This window comes from Platalea leucorodia (genome assembly GCF_965183815.1).
Source record: "Platalea leucorodia genome assembly, chromosome: 8".
In the NCBI taxonomy this organism is placed as follows: Eukaryota; Metazoa; Chordata; class Aves; order Pelecaniformes; family Threskiornithidae; genus Platalea; species Platalea leucorodia.
The window spans coordinates 36113533-36136974 of record NC_138830.1 but is presented as its reverse complement, the minus strand read 5'-3'; the positions used below and the strand labels follow the sequence as shown (position 1 = coordinate 36136974).

Sequence of the window (23442 nt, the reverse complement as noted above, 5' to 3'; positions counted from 1 at the left end):
GTGGGCAGCTGTTGCATTTATAGCCCATACATGTTTCCAAGCACTGCAGTTGTCTTTGTTCACCATGCCAGAGTGTGTCGTGTGAAAACTACAGCACCCAACAATTCATAAAATCTCTGGGTAGTTTGGGGCCAGTATTGCCTAGAAACGTCATCCTTCTGTACAAGCTGACAGAGGTGGCAGTCTCTGTACTCTTCTGATTTAGACGTGACCCACAGGCTCTTGTCAGGCTGTCCATGCTATCAAAAGGAAAGTAAAGCTCACCATGTCCGACAGTGAAATGATACCATTTGTGGCAACTTGGCGTGTAGATGGGAAGTTAGCTATGCAGAGAACTGGTCTTTCTTGCTAAGAGTTTGCAGCTTTTGAAAACCGGTATAGCCTTGGGAAATTGAGTTGGTCCGTTGCCTTTCAGGTGGAGAGTGTGAAGCTAGATTCAAAACTAATGTAAGTTCAGACACGAAAAGGTATTTTCCTTGGCTTGCCTAGCAGAAATCAAGTGAAATGCCAAAGTAGACGTTTGAAGTCTGAGAAGATGCTGCCTGGGCTGTGGGCTCAGAGCTGATTTTCAAATGTGCGATACTCCTACCATGCTTATTCACATAATTGTTACTCATAAACAGCAATTTAACTATCCTCATTGTTACTTTGGGATAAAAACTGCTTTCAGGTTGGCTTGTTCAGGTTCAACTCCCCCCTTCTGGAAGGTTGTGCTGACATATCAATATACCAAGCACATTAAGTGACAGCTGTCTGGGTTTTTTTCCTGTTGCCTAGATAAGACTGTAGTGTTATAGGGAACTGTTTATTGCCATAAAACGACTTTGTTTGTGACCTACCAGAGTAGCAGCCTGACATGCGAAGCTTTTTACTTCATTCTAATTACTCATTACATTTTTTGATGTGCCTGGAAAAACAGTTTACCAATGTTCGTTATTAAAAACAATTTGTAAGGATTTATGAGATCCTGCTGCCAACACCAGAAAAAATAAACTCGTATATGAAATTATCAATCACTTTAAATTGATGGGGTTTTTTCTGCCTTGAGGAAAGATAGCCACAGCTGTATGAAATATGTCGGATGACTAGCTCTTCATCACATGAAAAAGTTCTGGTTCCAGGAATTGCTTTAGTGATCTCATTTTAATTCCTCGCAAGTAAAATGTGTATCATCTGGGAAAACTTCCTTCTCCTGCTTGCCTTTTTTATAAATTTAGTAACCCACTTTGTTGTTTTGCAAGGTGCTGTGAAATCTACGAAGCTGGAATTATTTCTTTACCATTTAGCAATTTTAAAACTGGCTTCTTATTTACAGCATTAGTTTTAGGACTAGGAAAACCTTGCCAGAAGACTGGATTTGCTACCTAGGAAAAAGCAATGAAAGCAGGTCATTCCTGGAACAGCAAAAGCAGTGGAACTCGGCATGGTTGGGGTATAGATGTAGGCCTGAGGTTTACTGTGGACTCCTGCTGAAACTCTACTCCTGGCTGTGGCGTTTGTAGCTCTTTCCCATGTGGACTCTTGGTCTCTAGTGAAGAACGAGCCCGTGATCCTGTTTTTCCCTTAGCTGGGATACATGCAAGCAGGGGGTGGGGCCCTGGTTGAAAAAAAAAGGTTTTTGTGATGTTTATTCTCCTGTCAAATCTGATTGAAATGGAGTGGGATTGCCACATTGTCTGTCTGGTTTTAGCGATGCTTATAAGTAGTAGCTGTGGGACATCCTGAAGTCTTGTTACATTCACGCTGAGAGTACTTAGCAGAATCCTTAACAGCAGCAGAGACATCCTGAGCCTTCAGAGAGGTAGCTTTGAAGATGACAGCAGTTAGTTTGAAGAATATGGGGCATATTCTGATTCTGTACTGTGGACGCTAAAAACTGCATTGAAGTCATATCCATGTTTATGGGCTGAACTGTTCAGCTTTCCAAGTAAAATTTTCCTTTATTCTCTTGGCAATTAAACGAGATGATTGGCCAATTCCATTCCGAACAAAAAGAGGGGAAGGCAATGTTCAAACAGTCCTTTTTTTTTTTTCTTCTTATGGCATTTAAGTTATCCCTTAGCCTTCTTTACAAGCAGTGCCAAAGTAAATCCTGATGTCTCTTAGCCATCTCTCATTTTTGGAGACCAGCCATACACAAGTGGTTGCACTTCTATTTCCCAGTATATGTAATTAGATCTGGCCCTGCAATGGAAGAGAAGAGAGACTGAGAAAGCTCCTGAGCAGGAGCAGAGGCTGATTAATATGGGTTATTAGAAATTGCTGATTGAAAGGCTGGAGCTGTGATTGCCATAGCAGGGAGAAGGGAGCAAGGTCTCAGTGCTTGTAATGGCATCTGCCAGGTCTTGTCTTCAGTTTACTCTAACAAAGATGTTTTCTGTGTGCTATCCTGCACCTCAAAATCAACTGCTACACCCCATCACCCATCTGTGGTTCTTTAAGGGGACGTTACTTCTGCCATCCCTGACAGATATCAGCCTTGACTCTTACCGTAGCAGTCTAAGCCTTGAAGATGAGCTGACAGGTTTTCCTGAACTCCTCCCCAAAGCTGTGTGTTTGACTGAGAAGCTGACCTGAGAGGTATAATTTAATTTTGTCCTCTGTTTCTCTTTAACAGGCAACTGCGATGTCAGTGGATTGCCTGGGACAGCGCGCAGTACTCTCGGGGTGAGTGTGACAGTCCCCATTAGAAATGTTTGACAGTCATTTCCACAAGCCAAATCAGCAGCCTTCAGGCTGACCTCAATTGAAGGGCTGATGCATTGTTTCAGAAAGGTGCAGCTGAATTCTGTTCAAGGCTTGATGAAGAGGATTCTGGGTCACATTTCCAGTAGGATACAGAGTGGAAAGCCGGCAACAACAGCACAATAAAATACTGTCTTTCCTGATGCACGCTTTCGCAAATCCACTTGTGGGAGGTGAAGCATCATGAAGTACTGTTTGGATTCTGTTCGAAATACAGATTAAATCATTTCCTTAAGACAAAATTTGCCCCAAATATTCCCATGGTGTATTTAGGCAGAGGAGCCAAGCTCTCTGACCTGCTCCTCTGCTGGTTCAGTGCAGAGTGATACTCAACAAGCGCAGTAGGTGCCATAGACTCCAAGCTGCCAGAGCTCCCAGGAGGGCTTGGCATTGTGTAGCCGCCTCCCCGGCAAGTCTTCAAACAGCTCAGCAGTTGCCTGCCCAGCTGCCCCCTTTCAGTACTAACAGCTATTCCTGTCCCGCTGTCAGTGACACAATTACCACACCAATTTGGGTGTTCACTTGAAATTCAGGATCGCGAGGGTGCAGCTGACCTTTGGTCAGCCTTGGAGGAAACAGGTCCTTTGGTACAACTCAGAGGCCCACTCGCTTCCATGTAAACCCTTAGTCCAGCAGCCCTGCGCAGGACTAACCAGCTCAGCAGCTGTTTTGGGTCTAGCTTGATGCCTCTTCCTCCTTACACCTGCCTAGTTTCACAGCTTGCTTATTTGGGCCAACAGAGAGCTGGGGACAGCCTGTCTGCAATTCAACATTGGGTCTGTGGCCCTCTGCTTTTCAGGCTTTTCCTGTGTGCTCAGCAGCCATTCAGAGTTTGCTTCCTTTCTTTTAAAGCTGTGTCAGAGCCTCAGAGGGGTCAGCATCTTCGCTCTTCAGAGTAGGGAGCCCTGAGGACTTTGGTCTGGAAAGGCAGCAAAGATGTTCTTTGTGTTCCTTCTCTTGGGAAAATTCACAGCGCTCAGAGCAGCTTATGCTTGCTACGCAGCTGACATATGTGATGCTGGTGTGGTTAATTATATATGGTTCAATATGTTTTGGTGCTGGTCTTCCATTAGTGTTCAGCTGGCTCACAATTATTCCTGGGCAGTTTATCGTGCTTGTAAGATGAATCGCATTGTGGAGGGAATGATACCTTGCCTAGCTTTGTGGGGAGTTGGCCGCATCCAGCAGGATGTATAAGCTCAGGTTTAGCATCATGCAAATATAATATCTCTGCAGCATATAGGGTTAGCTCAGGTAAGCAATATAACCAGATCAGTGCAGTGCTGTGTCCACCCACATTAATAAGCTGCTGCAGCTGAGCTAGCTCTGTGCAGGTGTACTTGTACTGTCTGCGGAACCAAGCCCCCCAAACAGCGTGGTGCAGAAACACTCAGCCATGTAGAATCATATTGTGTTTGTCAAGGCTCATTAACTCTTGCTCAGAGCAACCTCTCCAGACTGATGCTGGCTCCTGTGAAGCTATTGTGTTGCACTCCCAGCCCTATGCCACCTTGGCGCTGCTGCTGCTGCTGCATTAGGTCAGCAAAGCGTATTTGGATGTGTTTGCACCATTTCCCAGTGCTTCCTTTTGTATCCTAGTTATCTGGGGTTTTCTGTGGTCTGAGCTACCCATTACATTTGCAAATCCTGTCTAATTTCAATGTGTCTTTTCATATATTTTTTTAAACGTAGCCCTTTTTGAAGTATGTGGTCAAATGTAGTGTTCTCAAGAATAGTGTTTTCATCTGTCTTGTCAAATGCTTCTCTTTTGTGGTCTTCTAGTCCTAAGGCTGTGAACTCCATGTGAGCTTGGGGTTTTGAGATCAGTCCTGTGCAATACAGCCTTTTTGTATCTGTGTTTCTTGCAGCCGCCGCTTCCTCTACATAGTCAACCTGGATGCACCAAATGAGGGTCATCGAAAGATCTCCCGACAGAGCAAGTGGGACATCGGGGCAGTGCAGTGGAACCCACACGACAGCTACGCGTACTACTTTGCAGCTTCAGTAAGTTCACTCATTTAAAAGCTGTAGCTTATCATCTCCCCCGGTCTTTCACAGGTGGACTTCTGCAGACTTGGAAGGCTGTACGGAGCTGGCACAGGCATGCCCCTGCAAGTCACATTGCAAGATCAAGGCCTAACTCTGATTTACTGCCAGGGAGCTATTTGGCTTGATGGTTTTCAGTTATTGGTCAGTCAGTGTTGAATCTAGTTTTGCTTGCTTATCTTTTATAAAACACCTCGCCAAATAAATGGGGCATCCATATCGTCCTTTTCTGGAAGAAAGGAGGGAAGTGCTCTCTTTCTAACTTCCATTCTGTTATGAGATTTTGCACACTTATTGAATTTCTTGCTCTGTGCTGTTTTGTTTTCACGTCCCTGCCTTCCTGGTGGGATGTGGTGCACCAGGCAGTCTGTAAATAGCACAAGTCAATACTGGCTCACCACTGTAACAATCTAGGTTTGCAGGTGGGCAGGGACCAAGTCAGCGAGGAGTTCTTATTCGGCGTGTGGAGAAGTAAATAGGCTGATCTGAAGAAGCAGTAGTGGCCATCTGAGACTTGAGTGCAGTTTTTAGCTCTGATTTTTACTCGGTCTATCATGCTCTTGTTCATCCAGAGCCCTGAGATTCTGCTAGCAGCAGTCTTAGCCATCAACCACAGTGCTGCAGCAACCAGCACTAGCTGGGCGCAGACTGTTCTCATGGCGAGGTGCCTTTGCTGCCATGTTGCATCTGCTTTTATAGCCTGAAAGTCCTGGAATAGCTGGGGCTAGAGAGGTTTTATCTAATTTTTTTTTTGAGAAAACACTTAGCTGAAGGTGGTTTCTGGGGATTTTTCTTCCTTTTGCTTCCTGGACTAGCTACGATTGAAATTAAATGCAGTCTTAAAAGTGGATCACTGTTGTCAGTTAGGAGCCTTTGCCTGTTTGCTCTCTGACATTCCCCAGCCTGTCTCCTCCCAGCTCTGGTACCTGACTGACATCTTAAAGGTGCCTTCAGCAGCTGTCTGCTTCTGAGTGGAGAGTTAGTAAAACTTACCAACAGGTGTCCTTCAGTGCCACTTCTGGATACAGTCTGTGAAAATCAAAACCAAAGTAGGAAATGTGCTGTGCGGGCCACGAGTAGAGCAAGAAAGCTTCTTTTCAAACACGCTCTGAAGGCAATATCCAGTGATCGGTTAATGCTGCTCTGAGCAGGACCCTGCTGCAAAGGGGAGCTGTGCCCATCTTGTCCGTCTGAGCACTCCTGTCTTTTGCTGCCCTGAGTGGACACAGGAACCCATCTTGTTCCAGACTGAAACCAGGTGTAGCTGGCATCAAACATTGCCGCTCCTGTTTATAAATGAAGATGCTCTGGTGATTTAGACATAGTTGCTGGTGCACGTCAGCTGAGGAATCCCCAACATGAGATCAGGCAGCCTTTCCAGTTTGGGTCAGAAACACCTCCTTTCTAGCCATCTCACAGGTGGCTGGCATTTTGGTGCTGATGAAGTACAGCCCTGTCCTAGGACTAGAATTTAGGCTGTCTTGTTTAGAAGTGCAAAGCGGATTTACAGCATGTGTTCAGGTCTTTGTGTCCCAGATCAGGTCTGGAAGCAGTGTGGATGTGTTTGAGGGCCATACCTAAGGGGGCAAAGATGCATTGGGAAGGTTAAATCAGCTTGGATTCAGCACTGCAAAGATGTGATTTGCTACTTCTGGACTCAAGCTGGCTGTCAGTCCCCTATGAGTTCGCTGTTGAGGTCATCATATGTTCAGGTATACCACACAAGTGTTGCAGATAGCCATGAGGGTCCTATCCCTCTGGATGGAAAGAGAGCATAAAAGGCTACCATCCTGTTTGCCAACAGCTTCACCTGGTTTGCAGTGCTGTGAATTGGAAGTGGTGCAGGCAGAGGGGAAATCTGTCCTTGTGTTTGGATAAGGGCTTCTTATTTTTTTAGCTTCTTTCCAGAAGAGCTGAAACATGTCCTCTTGCTGTGCTTGGCTGTGTCTGCCCTCTGGCTCAAGCACATTTCTGAGGACTCCTAAGCTGTTGTTTCAGAAATGCCATTGTTTTCCACCCTAGATCCTTGTTATTTCTTTTGTGTGGTCACAAATGCTTGAACAAGAGGGTGACAAAATTGTTGGAAGCGTATACTGATACTTATCACAAGAAGCACATTTTTTAGAAGATCGTGCTGGGAGGAGCTGTCATTCTCTCACACCTGGTGCTACAGGCAACACTTTCCATGCGAGATGCCCCACTAAGAGTCTGAGAAACTTCTGGTGGTCCTTATCTTGTAGCCTCCACTCTGGGGTCCTGGACAAATCCCGTTGGGTAATTTCACTCTACCCCCTTAAATCCTTCTGTCAATGAGAAACATGCAAGGAGTTTTCCTTGCCCCGAGCTCTTGTGCAGCCCTGCTGTGAGCTATTAGAGAAATGTCATATATTATTGCTGAGTCGGGAGGAGACCTTCCATTTCAGGGAAGGCTGGAGTGTTTTATCCCTCTGCAAGTTCAAATTCATATCAAGCAGCTTTGGGGTAAAAAAGACCAAAAACACCACCACAGAAATCTGTCACAAAAACCCTAAAATAAGTCTTTTCTCTATTATCTTTTCCCTCATCTACCTTGTTTCTCATCTGCCTTTCCGTCATCCCTTGTTTGAAAACAAGGGGCTAATGAAGATCAAATTTTGAAGTAATGTTATTTCTGTTTTTGCAAAATCAACATGAATTTCCAGTCATGGCCCAAAACCCACGGTGCTTGGTGCTATATAGGCACCCAAAAAGGCAATTCCTGCCCCAGAAGGATTAGAGTTGGCCTGGGCTGAAGTGAACCTTGATTGAGGCAGAACATGAACTTAAAGCACAATAACTAGTTTCAAGTAACTTTGTGTGTGGCTGCATTTGGGGGAGGATTTATTCCTGGAATGAGTGAAGAAGCCCTAAATAATGTTGTCATTGATTCATCCATTTTGCTCCTGTGGTTTACAGTTAGTGATAAGCACTTAAGGCTTTTTTCCCTGGGCTGGCAAGGATGGACGTACCCTTGAGGAGGTGACCTTGAAGCCATTAGACTGTATTGTTCGTGTTTGGCAATGGCCCTGATTATCCCAGAAATGATGAGGGAGAGTTGAGGAGGACCAGTGGTGATCCATCATCCTCCTCACTGAAAACTCCACTTGTGCATCTGAACAGACTGGCAGGGTGTTCCTGCAGACAGAATTTGGCCGCCTGTTGCCTGCAGTTACAGCATGTTGTTAGGAAATATAAGCTCTGAGAACATAATTTCATGGAAACATTTTGCAATGTGATTTCCCCCCCCGCCCCCCCCTCCCATTCTTGTTTATCTCCATTTTTAAGTGGGTGTAATTAAAGCATAAACTTTTGAGAGTCCTTGCAGCCTGTAGATTCATCTTTGCTCTCCTGCTTTGGGCAAGGACTTCGCTAACCAGCGTGACTCACTGGTAACTGAGGTTGTTCAAAGAGAGGGGAACCTGGTCCTGACACATGGATTCTTGTCCTACCTTGTTCACCTAACACTGTCTCTCCTTCCTTCCATCTAATTTCAGAGCAATCAGCGAGTTGACCTGTATAAGTGGAAGGAAGGTAATGGTGAAGTTTGCACGTCGCTGCAAGGGCACACACGTGTGATCAGGTGAGGAGCAAGCGATGCTGTGGACTGCTGGGTGGAAAATGATGGGTTGTTTCATAGAAGGTGAATGTTTTGGTCCTGGCTCCGCTCAGGCTCTGCTCTGAGCCTGTTTTTACTCGCTTTTCTGGACTGTACTGTCCGCCCGTCTGTCTTGCCTTTCCATTTGGGAATGACATCAGATGTGAAGCTGTTCACTCTCTCACAGCTCCCCGCAGTATATCAACTTAGCCTTTGATGGCTCGAGTGTCATTGCCTTAGGTTGCTGTCCTAGTAATGAACAGCAGCCATCATCTGGGAAGCAGATAGCAGCATGTTTGTTAAATTGAATCCCAGCTGTGTTTCTGTATGATAGCAGCTTAATTAAAGCAGGTAATCCCAAAGATCAAGTTCACAGTGTGTTACAGTGGTACTGGGGAGATTTCTGCCTCTGGTTCTAAGGGGTGTATTTTAGTGCTGGGCTGGAAATGCAGGGGAAGGACTGTTTTTACTCCCGCTCCTGACTGTGGAAAGTAATCACAGCCCTTGAAATGGCTGACTGGAGGCTGTTTGTGTCCCAGGTGCACCTGGTGAGCCCAACAGGAAGGCATCCCAGAGTGAGGGGTTGATGCCAAGAATGCGTGGTAACTGGGAACTTGCTGAGACAGTGTCCCTTTTCCTGTGGAGGAAAGAGCACACACACAATAGCTGTGAAGTTCAGGGCTAGGAGGATGCTTCACTGGAATTCACTTAGAAAGATTTCATTGCTTCTTGGAATTTACTTAGAGAAACGATTCAGATCTTACTTTTTACTTAAAAAGTTTCAGTAGATGTCATGGAGTGGTCATGAATTTGTCAGAGAAACGTACTGGGGGCTTGTGAGAAGTTGATGCAAACTGTGTGCGCTTTTTCCTGCTGACCTACTATGATTTTGCATTTGCAGCGACTTGGACTGGGCGGTGTTTGAGCCAGACCTGCTGGTCACCAGTTCTGTTGACACATACATCTACATCTGGGACATCAAGTAAGAATCAGTATGTTTCTGCACTGCAGCGAAATAGTTGGACTTCGTTCCATAATTAGCAGCTTGCAGGGCAAAGCACAGTGCTGATGGGTGCTGCTCTTCAGCTGTGCTTGCAGGGCCTTCATCTGTTTCCCATAAGCTCAAAGATGACTTCGGTTCCCCTACTTTCAAGCCAGTTCGGAGTCAATGAAGGGCAGTAGAGTGGTACAGTTAAGCCATAGTTGTGCTCCTGATTGGAAAAAATACCAACTTCATTCCCCGCCCACTTCAGATCTTTCCTTGGGAGCTTTTCCTGGAGCCCAAGGGTGTTCCTCAACCTGGTGGGTTTTTTAGCTGAGTGAATGAGCACCATTTCATGATCCTGCAGCCATTTTCCACTAAATTCAGTGACTGCTGCTGGCTCTCCCTCAGTGGTGGGAAGACTGGTATTCAGGAATCTTTTCCTGTTCGTGCCTTCCCTTGCTTCCTGATGCTTTCTATCATGAGTAATTTCAGGGTTACGGGTCTTTCCAAACCCGCTAATATTATAACCACACATTTCATACCTGAGAAGCAAGGAGGTGGCACTGGGACTGCTGGGTTCTCTTGCTGGCTGTACAGCAACTCTTTATGACCCCTGGCAAGTCACTTTGTTCCTCTCTGCCTCCCTTGCTCAGTTATAATAGGAGGATAATTATATAACCCCACTGCACCAGGCTACCCTGAGGCTTGTTTAGCTCCTATGGAGCACTTAGATCCTTGGTTAAATGGTGCTTGAGAATGGCAATATATTATTAATGTGTAATTAAAAGACATAGAGAAACAATAACTGCTGCTTGTGTTTTCCTGTGATACTATCTTAGTGCCAAGCAAAAAATAGATTTCTCTGAAGGTTGTTATCAGAAGCCCTGCTTTAACTCTATTGTGCCCTTCTATCATTTTGTGTCTGCGTGTATCACTTGTCCAGAAATGCTTGCTTAGGCAGCCTCTGAGTAGCCTCTGCATCCCACTTGTGCTTGTAAGGTCTCTGCACTTGCTGAGGCAGTGAGGTCCTGGGGCTGCTGGCCTCCAGCAAATGAACATCCTGCTGAAGCAGCTGTCTCTAATGACACCCTAGGGAGGTAGCCCTGCGGTAAGGGTAGCTGGAAATTCCCCACTTAATACAAACATACAAAATCCCTTTTTGTTTAGGCAGAAATTCTTAGAGGTGCAGTCCCTTCCAGAAAATGTTCTGCTTTTCAGCAAACACAAAAAGCTGAAGACAGTATTCCTCCTTTTCACTGGCATTTTTCATGAAAGGGCAGGTGAATTCCTGAGGAGCAAGGTCAAAGAGCAAATTATTGCCTTGATCTGTGTCCTGGCTGCTAGGAGTTGTCATGGTGCCGCACTGGCTTCTACCACTGCAGAATTTGGGCTGTAGAATCTGCACACAGCTGGGCTTATTTCCTACTAATTTTGTTTTTATATGCTAGACATGAAGTCTTTGCTCTGAAGTCACTGCCCCATCTGCCTTGAATCAGGGTCTGCAAAGGCTTGACAAACACATCAGTGGCTTTTGTCAAGTTTTTCCACAGCTCTGTTCCTTTTAATCCTCCTGGGAAAGGCTGTTTTGTTGCTTCCTGCAGCAACACTTTGTGAGCCCAGTGTTTCCTTGCCTGCCCAGTTGCAACATGCCACACTTGGCACATGTTTCTCCTCCCTCTAGTCCCCTTCAGCTCAATCCTGTGTCCTAAACTTGCTGCTGTATGTGGTGGCAAGCTAGAATGGCTGTTGTCCTCCAGCTGGTCACCTCTTTCTTTATTCCATTTAATGTGGTGTATTTTGGTAAGCGGAAGGCATGTTAGCTCCCAAGAGGCAGCAATAAAATTAGCCCTGGAATAGCAAGAAGCTCACTGGGGAGGCTGGACCTGCTCTGCTGTGCTGTGGGTACTCACATTAGCCATGCTGTGTTTCAGAGACACCAGGAAGCCTACAGTCTCCCTCTCTGCGGTTGGTAAGTATGACGTGTGTGTGTGATGTAGACATTAAACAAGCCTACTGTTGTATGCCCCTGCTGTTATTCCTCCCTCCCTTTGTGCTCCGAGGCTAAACGTGGCAGAGTGCAGAAATGCCACCACATGTGATTGTCCTGTGTAGTAGCAGCCTGAGAAGAGGCTCCAGTTCACAGCTCCTTTCAGAGGAGCAGAGTGCAAGAAGGGATGTGGAGCCCTTGGAGGTTCCCAGGCACGGAGGGCAGTGGTGTGCTTGGACTGTCTGTCCTAAAATTGGTGGACAGCCACATGGCATTTGTGCCTTCTAGACATGAGTAGCTTCTTCCCTGCTAAACCACCCTCTTGCACTGCTTGTCCCGTGTTGTCTGTCTGCAATTTCTCCATGTCCTTTTACGTTTGATTGAATCAGCTGAGAAACTAAATTGCACCCCAGGCAGTGGTGAATGCTGCCGACTGCCAGCCTGCCCCCTTACTTACTGAGGGGCTGGGTACATTAACTGGCTGTATCTGGTTCCCTGGGGCACCTTCAACGTGCAGGCAGCTGCAGCGGTGACATGAAGGTGCTCTCTTTGGGCTGCGCTTGCTCTGGAAAGGCACTTGTCATGGCCGTTGGCAGTGCGACTGTCCAGCCGCCTGTAATACCGCCCGTTGGCAGGTACTGTATGTTGGTCCTCACCGGCTGCGTGTTGGAACTGGGCAAAGTACAGATGACGAGCAAAACGTCCTTTTCCTGAGTTACTGTCCCCAGTATTACAGCAATCCTCATAACATGTAGCTCTTATGCTCTGCTGCTTAGATATCCTTAGGCTACATGTCTGCAGTGGCTCCCCCTTCCCTCCCAGCCAGCAAACATCTTTATTGCAGCGACGCAAAAACCTTACTGAATCAGAAGCAGCATTCGTTTCTGGTGCCTGGGGTGAGGTTTCACGGGTCAGCTGAGCCAGCCCAGCAGCTGGCTCCCCAGAAAGCCTCCTTCCTTCCATGCCCGATTCTGTTTAGTGCTGGTCCAGATGTTTGTGTACCCTTCAGTGGGTGGATCCACTCAATCAACTGGCAGCCTGTTTGCAGCTTTTTTTCCCCTGGACTAGCTTTTTGCCACGCTGTCAGGATGAATATGCTCACCGTGCAGCAGGAGGTGGGTAGTGAAGGTAGGGCATAGCAGCAGGCTGAGATCCGTTTAGCTTTCTCATGGGCCTCACCTTTCTGATAGCTTAAAATGTTTTGAAAATACTGGAAGAATAAGAATGAACAGAACATGTATTTCTCTTGCAATGTCTGAACAATCCACATCAAATGAAGCTGTATTTTGCTTCTTATTAGAAATAATCAACCAGCTTCTGATTTTAGGCCCTTGACTGAGTCCCTCATGATATTGTATAATCATATCCGGACCATCATCCAGTTTCTTTACAATGCTATTGACGTCTTTGACTTCTGTGGTGTATTTCAACAGCTGGACCTTCTGATCCAGCCAGTGAGTCTACCTCCAGCTGGCCGGACACAAGGTCCGCCTGCAGCGCAGCCTTCTCCTGCACTTCCGTCTTAATAATAGATCAATAACACTGATTCCCTGTATAGCGTAAGATAGTATAGAGGGTGCTGAAGAGACAAATGTATCAATCCTTGAGCATCTGGAAGTAGCTTGAATGAAAACAGAAGGGATTTGGGAGGGGGGCAATGAACCTGCAGTTCTTGTCTGGAGGAAGTTGCTCCATCTGAGCTAATGGACCTGAGTATTTTAATTGGGTACAACCCGTGGCTAGAAATGGCAATGAAAATCTCTAAGCATGTAACTGGAACATCCTTGCTTTGAGGTCTTCAGGACACAAACACTAAGCTGAGGAATCGGGATTTAGTGATTTTCATGCCGTCCTTCATGCTGGCTTCTGAGATATCTTTCCCCTGAACTGCCTTTCCTGCGCTAAGAAGAGCAGCTGTAAGCCCAGGTCAAGGGTCTGCTGTGCCATTTACTTTTTAATTGCTTGCTTTGACCTGCTCTGTTTGTGCTACAGCTGGAGCTTCCCAGGTGAAATGGAACAAGAAAAATGCCAACTGTTTAGCAACAAGCCACGATGGGGATGTCCGAATATGGGACAAAAGGGTGAGTTGAGGCTCTCTTGAGCAGCCCATGCATATTCCCACTTAGCCAATACAGACAGCCCTCTGGTCACAGATAAATACTGAGAAAAATGTACTAATTTATCCCAAATCTCTCTTGTGGGTTGGTGTAAACTAGAGAGAATTGGGAGCCCGCGTGCCTCAAGACAGCATGTAGATAGCCGCCTTCCCCAGAAACTGTGCCCATTAACATTTTGCTTTTGATCTCATAGTACTTAACTGGTTTACTGAGTATAAAGCATGGTTCAGGGCTGCACTTGGTGACTGGAATTTGCCACACCTTCCCAGGACCTTTCCTTCCACTGCTTTTGCTGAGGTGTTTGCCTTTCCCCAGCAGGAGGGTGTTCTACCTCTTGCCCTTGTTAAAGTGTCTCCTTTTATGACAAAGAACTAGACCAAATTTTAGGGGTCCTGTGCTCAGAAGGAAAATGTCTCTCCTTGCAGAAACCCAGCACTGCAGTAGAGTACTTGGCAGCTCATCTCTCTAAAATCCACGGTCTGGATTGGCATCCTGACAATGAGTATACGTTGGCCACTTCCAGCCAGGACAACTCTGTCAGGGTAAGCGTTGCTTCTGGGACTCCTGCTTGGGAGATGTCAGGATGGTGGAGCAGATCCCCTTCTACTACTACTGAAGTTTTGGGGAGTGCTTACTATTGGCAAGATCTGGATCCTTATTTTTTTGTTTCTGGCAGCCTGTGTGTGTTGAGCCAGGAGCACGCTTACAGAACAGGCAGAGAAGTCACTGCAGGATGGGTGCACATATGTTTGCCACATATCTGTGGTGGTTTGGGCAGTACTGAAGCTGAAAACAACCGCCTCTGCCTGTTGCTTGCCAGAAGGGAGCTGGCCACACATGCCAGAAGAGCCTTCTCCCCAAAATTCAGTGTTGCCAGTCTCAAGCTGATTACAGCAACTTGGGAGGAGACATACTCCAGTCCCCGGGGTTCCCAAACTCGTTTTGAATTGGATTATCAAAAAGAGACTGCCTGCAAGCATTACTATGCAGGGCCTTTTACCTGGGGGGAAATAGTGTGCTTTGTATGTCAGCCAAATGGAGTTCATTCACATTTAGCTAAGCTCTGAGGCAAATGCAATTGATGTGTATTCTAGCAAAGCAAAAGGTTAGATTCTTCATTACAAAATTAGCAGTAACAGCAGGGTGGGCCTGCCTCCAGTGTGGACTGGCACATTGGCTGGGAGCCTGCAAGGTACCTTGTAGCTCTGAAAGCCCAAGCAGGCTGCCTGTCTCCCTGCTCTAATTACTCAAGCTATGATCACTGTGAATATGACCCCAAGTCACTCGTTGTCTAAGGGATGCTGCCAGATGCTGATAGCTTGATATTTGTCCTTTGGGGCCATCTCTGCTGTTAATGAATGGGATTACTAATGAAGCTGTTGGCACCCTGGCATGTTTTTCACTCCGTTATATCTGCAAGCCACATGGAAAACTGCAGCCTGAAAGTATAGCCAGCTGACTCCTGCCTTTGCTTGTGTTTTTGGGGTTTTTTTTGAAGTTCTGGGATTACCGTCAGCCTCGGAAATACCTCAATATCCTTCCCTGCCAGGTTCCCGTCTGGAAGGCAAGATACACGGTGAGTGAGAAACTCCCACCAGCCCCACTTGTGCTGTGCGAGTGAATGCATAAAGAGACATTAAATAAAGAACAGCTGAAGGGCTTCTCACTAGTTCTACTGCTGGACATGAAGAAGTTGATTTTAAAAATCCCTCTTGGTGCTTAAAAGGCCTAGAAAAGCAATGTCCGCAATGGGGGGACTTGGGAAAAGGAATGACTAGTAGTGCGAGATCCCAGTCTTTGGCATTGTCCTCCTGGGGGGGAAAACCCCAAGTGCAGGTGGTTGGTTCTGGGAGCAGGAGGCTCAGAGGGTGGCTGCTGCTCTCACTGTCCTGTTTTTCCACTCAGCTCCAGTATTGGTACTTGTTGCACAGAGCAATGCAGCCGTCTTCTGCCCTCCCTCAGTGCCTCCTCTACTCCCAAGGTTTCCAAGTGTGCCACACTGGGCTCTTACAGCATATCAAATCCAAGAACTGTTGCCTTTTATAGAGCAAGCACCCAGCCATGTGAAGCTAAGGCTCTTAACGTCAGTCATACCCATTCTCTTCCCCAGACATCTGAACGTGGCTTGAAGCCAGTGCTGTGCCTTGAGTCTTTGATCCACTTTCCCCGTCCCCATGGTGGGGGGTGTGGGACTGGGTTCCAGTATTCCTCTGAGCATCGTGACCCTGAGCAGCTGGGGCTCAGTCCCCAGGCAGCAGTTCTTGCAGCTCCAGGCAAATTGCCATAAGGATCCCACGTGAAAAGTCAAGGGTGAAATCCCTTCGGCCTCACAGCTAAAAAGTGAGGAAGCAGCAGGAAGAAATGATTAATCTTAAGTGAGCTGCATTGAATATCTCAGTGTACTACATCTGATCCCTTGTAAGACACTGGTTTTGCACAGCAATTTCCTTGGACCCTCCCAGTTTTAGGCCTGGTTCTGAGCTCCTTTGAAACCCACGCATTCTTGTTGGTGGGAAAAAGGGAGAAATTAGAGTGTGATAACAGCAGCATGGGAGCATAATTCCCCAAGGCTAACCAGAAGGGCGTTTCTCTCTCAAGCCTTTCAGCAATGGGCTGGTGACAGTGATGGTCCCCCAGCTCCGGCGAGAGAACAGTCTCCTTCTCTGGAATGTCTTTGACTTGAACACGCCTGTCCACACGTTTGTGGGACATGATGATGTGGTGCTGGAGTTTCAGTGGAGGAAGCAGAAAGAAGGTGAGTTCAGGGCTGGATGTGCCCTCTCCCCTGCGCTGCGGCCATTGGCTAACCAGGGCTGTGGAGGCCTGGCTGCAATGCTTATGCTATCGCCATTTGACTCTTGTCTTTCCTTGGAGTAGCTCCTAACCGCTTTCCTGCCCCCCCACCCCAAGTTACAGCTGTTTTGTGCTTGTTTTATGGCGCTGCCCACAGAAGCATTGCCTTGTTGTTTCCATGCTAACAAAGCAACTCTACCGAATGCTGAGTGGGTCAGTGGTGACTCTAATTGCTTCCACTCTCCTGTGAGTCTATTTTTAAATGGATCTTTCAGAATAAATTGTACAAACTATTAGATGGGTGCACGAGTGTAGGCACCCTCCCCCTGCTCAGAGCTGCAGGCTAAGCAGTTAACCCCTCACATCACTGCCTAGATCAGCAGCCTCCTGCATATCCCAGACCTCAGACCCAGCGAATCCACCTTATCTGTGTGCTGGCAAAGGCAGGGAAGGAAGAGCGTGGGATAGAGAAGCTGCTGTTAGAGTTCAATCCTGACTAAATTTTCCAGTGTAGGCAGCTAAATATAGGAGATTCCATATTAGAGGTTGGATAACCACACAGAGCACAGCTTTGTTTCCAGCACCTCAGCTGCCATCAAGAGAACAAGCACGTCTGGCTTTGATGTCACTTGTGGTACTGCTTTGCAGTGCCGTGTAAAAGTTCTGGTCCACCCCTCTGCCACCAGCTGCTGGGGCAATTCAGTTAAGTCACCTTCTTCTCTATACCTTGCTTTTCCCCTTTCAGAAAGGGGAGAGCGATGTAGAACTGTGTTAGGATCTGGAGGCACAGTCTGAGATAGCTTGTGAATGAACAGTCAAGCAGGTTTGAACCACAGCTGTGTTCTTAGCTGAGTTAATAGAGATATATCCAAGGCTGGAAGTCATGCTCGTCTCCAGCAACACAAATCAATCATACGAGCATTCCAAGTCTGCTTCAATGTTGAGGCAACCAAGATAGCGCAAATCTCCTTCCACAGAGTCTGCTGTGCTGTATTTAGACAGCCCCTGTGCCTCAGCAGAGGGGTGTAGGAAGCAGCTGTGCAGCAGCAAATTCTTAAGCGTAGCAGCTGTTTGACAAGGGAAACTTAAACTGTATCACAAGGTCTAAACATGGGCATAAATAAGTCTGTGTACCTTTATCTGTTGATAGATAGTATGTGGCTACATGTATTTCATTACAACCTGAACTTGTCTTGGCATCATCTAAGTCTTTCAGAAGGAAAAAGGGGGAGGGTAGAACCAGCTTCTCTTAGCTTAGAAATGTTTTAGAGCAACTGCATCTTGAAACAGATATGATGAACTAAAAGGTATTTTGACTTTACAGTTATCGTAAAAATAGCTCTGTTTCTCAACTATATTATTTCTTCTATTTAAACAAGTATTGTACTAGATCTTGTTCATTCCTAGTTAGAAAACTTGCATCATATTCATTATACTTACTTTGTGCTTTTTCACCTGTAAATTATACCCTGTTTAGAGGTGTGGTAGCCATGGTGCAAGGAGACATAAAGGCTGATGCACCTAGGTCAGTGCAAAGCAGAACAGGTCTTACGGTGCCTTTCAGTTTAGTGCCTCATCCATTGGATCTCCCTGCTGGCTTGCTCAAATCTGTTTACACTAAATGCAGGGCTGAGATAGTCTCTGTTTTCAGCGGGGTCTATAAGTTGTTTCTGCCCTTTTTAGGTTCTAAAGACTACCAGCTGGTTACATGGTCCCGTGATCAGACTCTGCGGATGTGGCGGATTGACTCTCAGCTGCAGAGGGTACGTAAACACTTTTGCTCTTGAACTGGAGACAGTTTTCTTACAGGCTGCATTCACCTCCCTTTCCTTGCACTCCCAGTCACTCCTCTGACATCCTAGAGCTGCAGACACAGCAGCCAGCTGCTGCTTCACCTTCCTCTTCAGCTCCAGCCCAGAAACATCCCAAGGGAGACCTGTGATGAGGCCTCTCTGTGTCTGTGCCTCAAAAGCTTCTGTGGAAGTGCAAGGCCGCTTTGTTGTATAACAGTAAGCGTAGAAGTAGTTTGGGGAAGGTGGAGATCAGTTACTGCTTGCGTTGCCTCTGAAGATGCCACCTCTGTGGCTGCAAGACTGTATGACTCTTTCTTGGCATTTCAGGTATCAGGTAAATGTAGGGATTGTGCCCTCCACTTCCTCCCCTTGTTTCCTTTGCCTCTTAGCCTGGTGCAGGCAGTGTGAACCCTGTCGTTCTGCTGTCTGGCAGCAGTTACAAATTGCTGATGCAATTACTAGAACAGCTGTGCTGGGTCAGACCAGAGGTTCATACGGCCATGATGGCCCATATTGCCTTTATCTCATCTTCAGCTGTGGATGTCTTGGAAGAGGATAAGAACAAGGCAAGTATGGAGTGATGCTTCTCTCAGATGCCCTCCCAGCCTCCTGCAGTTTTCAGCTTAGAGGCTCATTGAGTCTGGTGTGTTTGTATTTGACAGAGCTTGATGAGTTTCACTTCCATAGACTTGTTTTGTCTTTTTTTGGACCTGTGTGAATTTTTGTCATCTTAAACATTCTATGAACAAGGAGTTTCATGGCTTTTCTGCATGTTGTGTGGAAAAACAGCTCCATTTCATTCATTTATTTTGCAACCTGCTAGTTTCATTCCATTGAAGATGACATGAGCAGCCATTTTGTCTGTGCTACTCACTCCTCAGCTGCCTCCTTTTTCAAGTCTCAAAAGGTCTTGATTTACTTCATCCCTTGTACGAGAACTTTGTCCTTTTGCCTTTCATGACCCTTTTTCAGTTCTACTGTATACTTTTTGGGATGGGGATCTGAACTTTGTCCTTTCCAAAGAATTCCCAGTACTCATTTTGTTTTTTAAATTGTTGGGCATGAAAACAGCAGCTTAGTCTGGCCTCTACATCTTGTTATCTCAGTCAGCTCAAACTTGCCATTTTTCCCCTGTATGCATTGCTTTATATTTATCTGAACTGAATTTCGTCTTTCATTTTAATATAGTTACTCCTGTAAGGTCCTTCTGTGATTGTGTGCAGTCAGCCACTCTTGTTACTACCCTGAATAACTTGGTGGCATCAGCAAACCTGGTCATGTCGCTATTCACCTCCTGTTCCAGGTTTTTAATGAATATGTTGAGAAGCATGTGTTCCCAGCACAGATCCTGCAGGAGTCCTGCAGGTCTGTAACAAACCTTCTCTGTGAAAAATGACCCTTTACTCCTACCTGATATATTTGTGAATATTTTATTTCTTTCCTGTCTTTAAACCAATTGTTCATGTCAGAGCGTTTACTTGTCCTCTTCTGGCTCCCACTCTTTTGTCCTTGTCTTTGTCTGGATCAAACTACACACATGACGGCATGTTGCTGGTGACCAATGCTGTAATTTGCTACTTTGCGCCCTCATCCTTTCTCCTCCCTGTGTTTCTCCTCTTCATCTTCCCTGTTTTCTTGTGCTGAACTTAAAATACAAGTTTTCATGGTCTCTTTTTGATACAGGACCTAGAACACTAGGGTAGTATGTACCTGGGTCTCTAGATCCTACTGGAGTGTAAATATCAAAAGCAGAAAGTGTGTTACTATTATAGCCGATCTAAAAAAAATTAAACCAGTTTTGACAAATTAATTCAAGGAATTAAAGTCATATAAGCTTTAGTTTTGATTAAAATAAAACCTCTGTTACTTAGACTGGCCCTGTCAATTAAGTGGCTTTGTAAATGAGCAGGAGATTTGGCCAGACTGTCTGAGGTGACAGAGCTGAGGATGCTGGGAAGTGGAAGATCATCTGTCTCTGTCACAGAAACAATGCTGAGGTCTTAGTTATGACTGTTGCATGGACAGACCTACCTTGCAAATCCAGCTCCCTGGAGAAACGGGTTGTTTAGCGGTGGCTCTTTCCAGGGTTTGGTTTCTGTTGTGAAGCATGTGGGTGTGTGTGTTCTTTTCAGCTGTGCGCTAACGATATCCTGGATGGAGTCGAGGACCTCATCGATGGGATTTCTCATCTGCCAGAGCCAGACAAGACCCTTCACCCCCAGGACTCTGAGCCCCAGCATAACTCTGGGCATGGGGATGAGGAAGGTGAGACAAGCGATGGCACTTCAAACACCAGCTCTCTGTGTTGGGAAGATGATGCATCGTGGCATAAGAAAATAACATCGTAGGCAAAGCACAAACTGGTGCTGTTTCAAAGGTTAATGGATTCCCCATCTGGGAGGAGGGAAAACACAGGGGTTTCTCAGGATGGTCCTCCCAAGTTTTATCTCCTCTAACACAATGATGTCATTCTAGCTGTAAAATGGAGCTCTTCCTTGTCACTAATATAATTTAATTGCATTCTCTTTAGGTCATAGTTGTGGCCTGCTGCCAAAAATAAGGCAATCAGAAAGTCAGTTCTGGCTCTTAAGAAGGTAGTTCAGTTTAAGCTGAGAGATGAGCCCACAGAAGAGGGGAGCGTATGGGTAAGGCACTCTGACACAAGCTGCTTACATCACACCTGGTACCTAAACACTTCTGCTGGGGTCACTGTGTGAGCTGATCTAACATGGAGATGCTTGCTGGCGTCTTCTCCCATCCACCAGAAGTAGTATGGAGAGAGCTCGTGAATTTTTGTTCGTGTGTTGATGAGAGGTGGCTGAAGGCTGGCAGACCAGAGGGGGAAGGATGGTATCTCTGACTTCTGAGTACCAGATGGGAGGATGGGAGTGGGTCAGAGGCTTTAACTAAAAGCATTGCTTTGGCTTTATGGAAGAGAAGGCATACAAGAAAGGAATGCGAAGGAGGGTTTGTGTGGTTAAGGCTCTGGCCAGGTTAAACATTCAGAGTGTTAGTGCTTGAAGAGTGTAAGTACCAGAATAGAAAAGATTGCCGCAGCTGAGACCCATGATGATGATGTGCACGTGAAAAAGCTATCTAAAGAGATTTCTGTGTCTAATATCGAGGGAGAAGAAATGGGTGTTGCCATGCCTTTGTGTCAGCTTGGGTTTAATTTCTCAGTTCCTTTCTGTATTGTAGCAGGGTGCTACGATGGATCCCCATGCGAGAGGCTTACTGGGAAGCAATTTGAGTCTCCCTTTGACTTGCCAACAAACTGGAGTGAAGGGGAGGAAGTGGTCTAATATCTGTCCTCTGAATAAGGGAGCCAGCTGTGGGGTCCCTTAGAGAAGGCATCTCTTTCTAACTGGAAGTTTCCTGCCCAGCAAATCCCAGTGAAGTTCTTCTCTGCTGCCTGTCCTGTGTGGCAGCAGAACAAGTTTCTAAAAATTGTCAGCACCTCTGTCTACATGAGGGTTTTATAATAAGACAGAAAAAGCCCCGGTTACGTGTGCTCACCACAAGCAGTACTGTGTGGGGAAGCACAGCCTCTCTTGCTCCAAATGGGAGCATGAAGTGTTCTCATTCCGGCTGCCTGACCTCTCTTTTTCCACAGGAGAGAGTTAACTCTTTCACTGTCCCTGATGAGGTCACGTTCATACGTCCTATGTGGTTTCTGTGTGGGTCTGGCTTTGGTTCAGACTGTTGAGGTTTCCCTTGTGGCCAAAGGGAATGAAAATGGCTTTTCTGTAGCAGGGTAGATTTTGCTGCAAATACTGTGACTGCAAGATCAATGCGCAAGCAAGTCCCTGGGTAGGAATTTCGGTTCTTTCTAGCCTAAAAGCTTTGTGGACTGTTGATGTTTCACCCCGGAGGTGGCTGCATTTCAGCTGCAGACAAAGTCTCCATGTTACATTAGTAAAGCACTTTAGGGGATCTTTGAAGAGAACAGCGCTCTGCAGATAAATCAGAAAGCCTACCAGCTGTGTCTTCAGTGTACAGCTCTCCTCACTGGCTGCTGCCTATAAAGGATCTTTAGGAATCTAAACAAATATGTGGGCTTTTGGGGATTAGAAACTAATTGGAAGGGAATGGGAGGAGAAGACAAAGGGAGGGTACTGCCCGTATTGGGAACCTCAGAGATGGCTTTTCAGTAAGCTGTGTGGTGTCTTGAGCTAGAAATAATTATCTTCCCTGAGAGCCACTGATCTTCCTTTAATCCCTTTTTCAGAACCCTTTGTGAAGTATGCCTGAGCACTACAATAAAGTTGCAAACAGGAATGAGTAGCTAAGCATCCTACCTATCCAAATTCAGCAACCCACTGGGCAGCAGTAACACCAGATATATTTGTCCCAGCAGCAAAATCAGTAACTTTTAGGCAAACGCCTATAAAAGGACAGCTTTTTGCATTTCTTGTCATGTATTTTTTTTGCTAGGAATAGTCTGTGCAATATGATATTGCAAGCATGAGAATGACAGCTGAATAATTGGGACTTCCCTTGTGTCCTTGGAATCATCATCAAAAAATACATTTGGTGGTCTTAGGAAGTGGTGCCACAGTGAAACCCCCTTCAGAAGGAGCTGCTCCTGCCCTAATGGGGGTACATAGCAAGATATGAGGCAAAAGCCAGGCACAACCACAGGCAGAGACCAATTCTTCTGAAACTAAGTCAAGTTTGTCTATCTTAACCATAATTCCTTATGTCCTGCAGCACTTGCCTGGCTGTTTAGATGTATTCTGGTCTTCAGGGGTTGTTGTCCTCCTGAAAACTGTTGGAACCGGACAGCTAGACCCAGCATTTAGATGAGTCTTTAAAGACCGTTACAGCACTAAAGTGCTTTGAAACATTAAAGGCAAGCGGCTGCTACAAATTAATTAAGCCTCTACTAGGGCCAGAAATACCCTCTTCTCTCTCCCAAAGTCTTATTCTGCTTTGGAAGCATTCCCTGAAAGCCAAGAGTGGTGGGGTGTGAGGCCCAAAGACCAGAGCTCCTCCTGGAGACTGCTTTGGCAGCAGTTCTTTCCCGCTGAACTGAGAGGCTCCAGTTCAGCTGTTGGTGACTCTGGCAATACTGTTTAGGGAGGAGAAGGGGTCTCAAATGAGTAGAGACAGACCATTTAGGACTGTAAGAGTACAGGCAGCTTCTGCAACCTTTCTGGGAAACCTGTGTGCAGACAGGTTTGGTTTTTTGAAGAGCAAGGCTCAGAAGCCTGCCTCTAAACAACAGCTGAGACCCTCCAGCTTGCAGGTCTTTGCCAGGTAAAACTCATACCTCTATGTGTCAGAAGAGCAGAGGAAAGCCTGCTGTCTTGGCTGCCTCCTGGCATCGTGTGCCAAAAGTCTGTCTATTATAGCTTGTCTCA

At 46.2% G+C, this 23442-nt stretch overlaps 1 protein-coding gene across 5 annotated transcripts in view; it reads left to right on the top strand.

The window, feature by feature from the left end:
• WDR59 (WD repeat domain 59) overlaps positions 1 to 23442 on the top strand; it is a 49764-nt gene that overhangs the window by 1433 nt on the left and 24889 nt on the right. For 4 of the 5 annotated variants that reach the window (XM_082320254.1, XM_082320256.1, XM_082320255.1 and 1 more), the window contains exons 2-12: positions 2618 to 2667; positions 4614 to 4749; positions 8304 to 8389; positions 9306 to 9386; positions 11321 to 11358; positions 13369 to 13457; positions 13919 to 14035; positions 14992 to 15069; positions 16092 to 16248; positions 17970 to 18049; positions 20212 to 20344. In XM_082320254.1, coding sequence (XP_082176380.1) covers positions 2618 to 2667; positions 4614 to 4749; positions 8304 to 8389; positions 9306 to 9386; positions 11321 to 11358; positions 13369 to 13457; positions 13919 to 14035; positions 14992 to 15069; positions 16092 to 16248; positions 17970 to 18049; positions 20212 to 20344 — 1045 coding nt within the window. Of the gene's footprint in view, positions 1 to 9; positions 448 to 2617; positions 2668 to 4613; positions 4750 to 8303; positions 8390 to 9305; positions 9387 to 11320; positions 11359 to 13368; positions 13458 to 13918; positions 14036 to 14991; positions 15070 to 16091; positions 16249 to 17969; positions 18050 to 20211; positions 20345 to 23442 lie in introns of those variants that run through there. The other variant, XM_082320257.1, reaches the window with a different exon arrangement.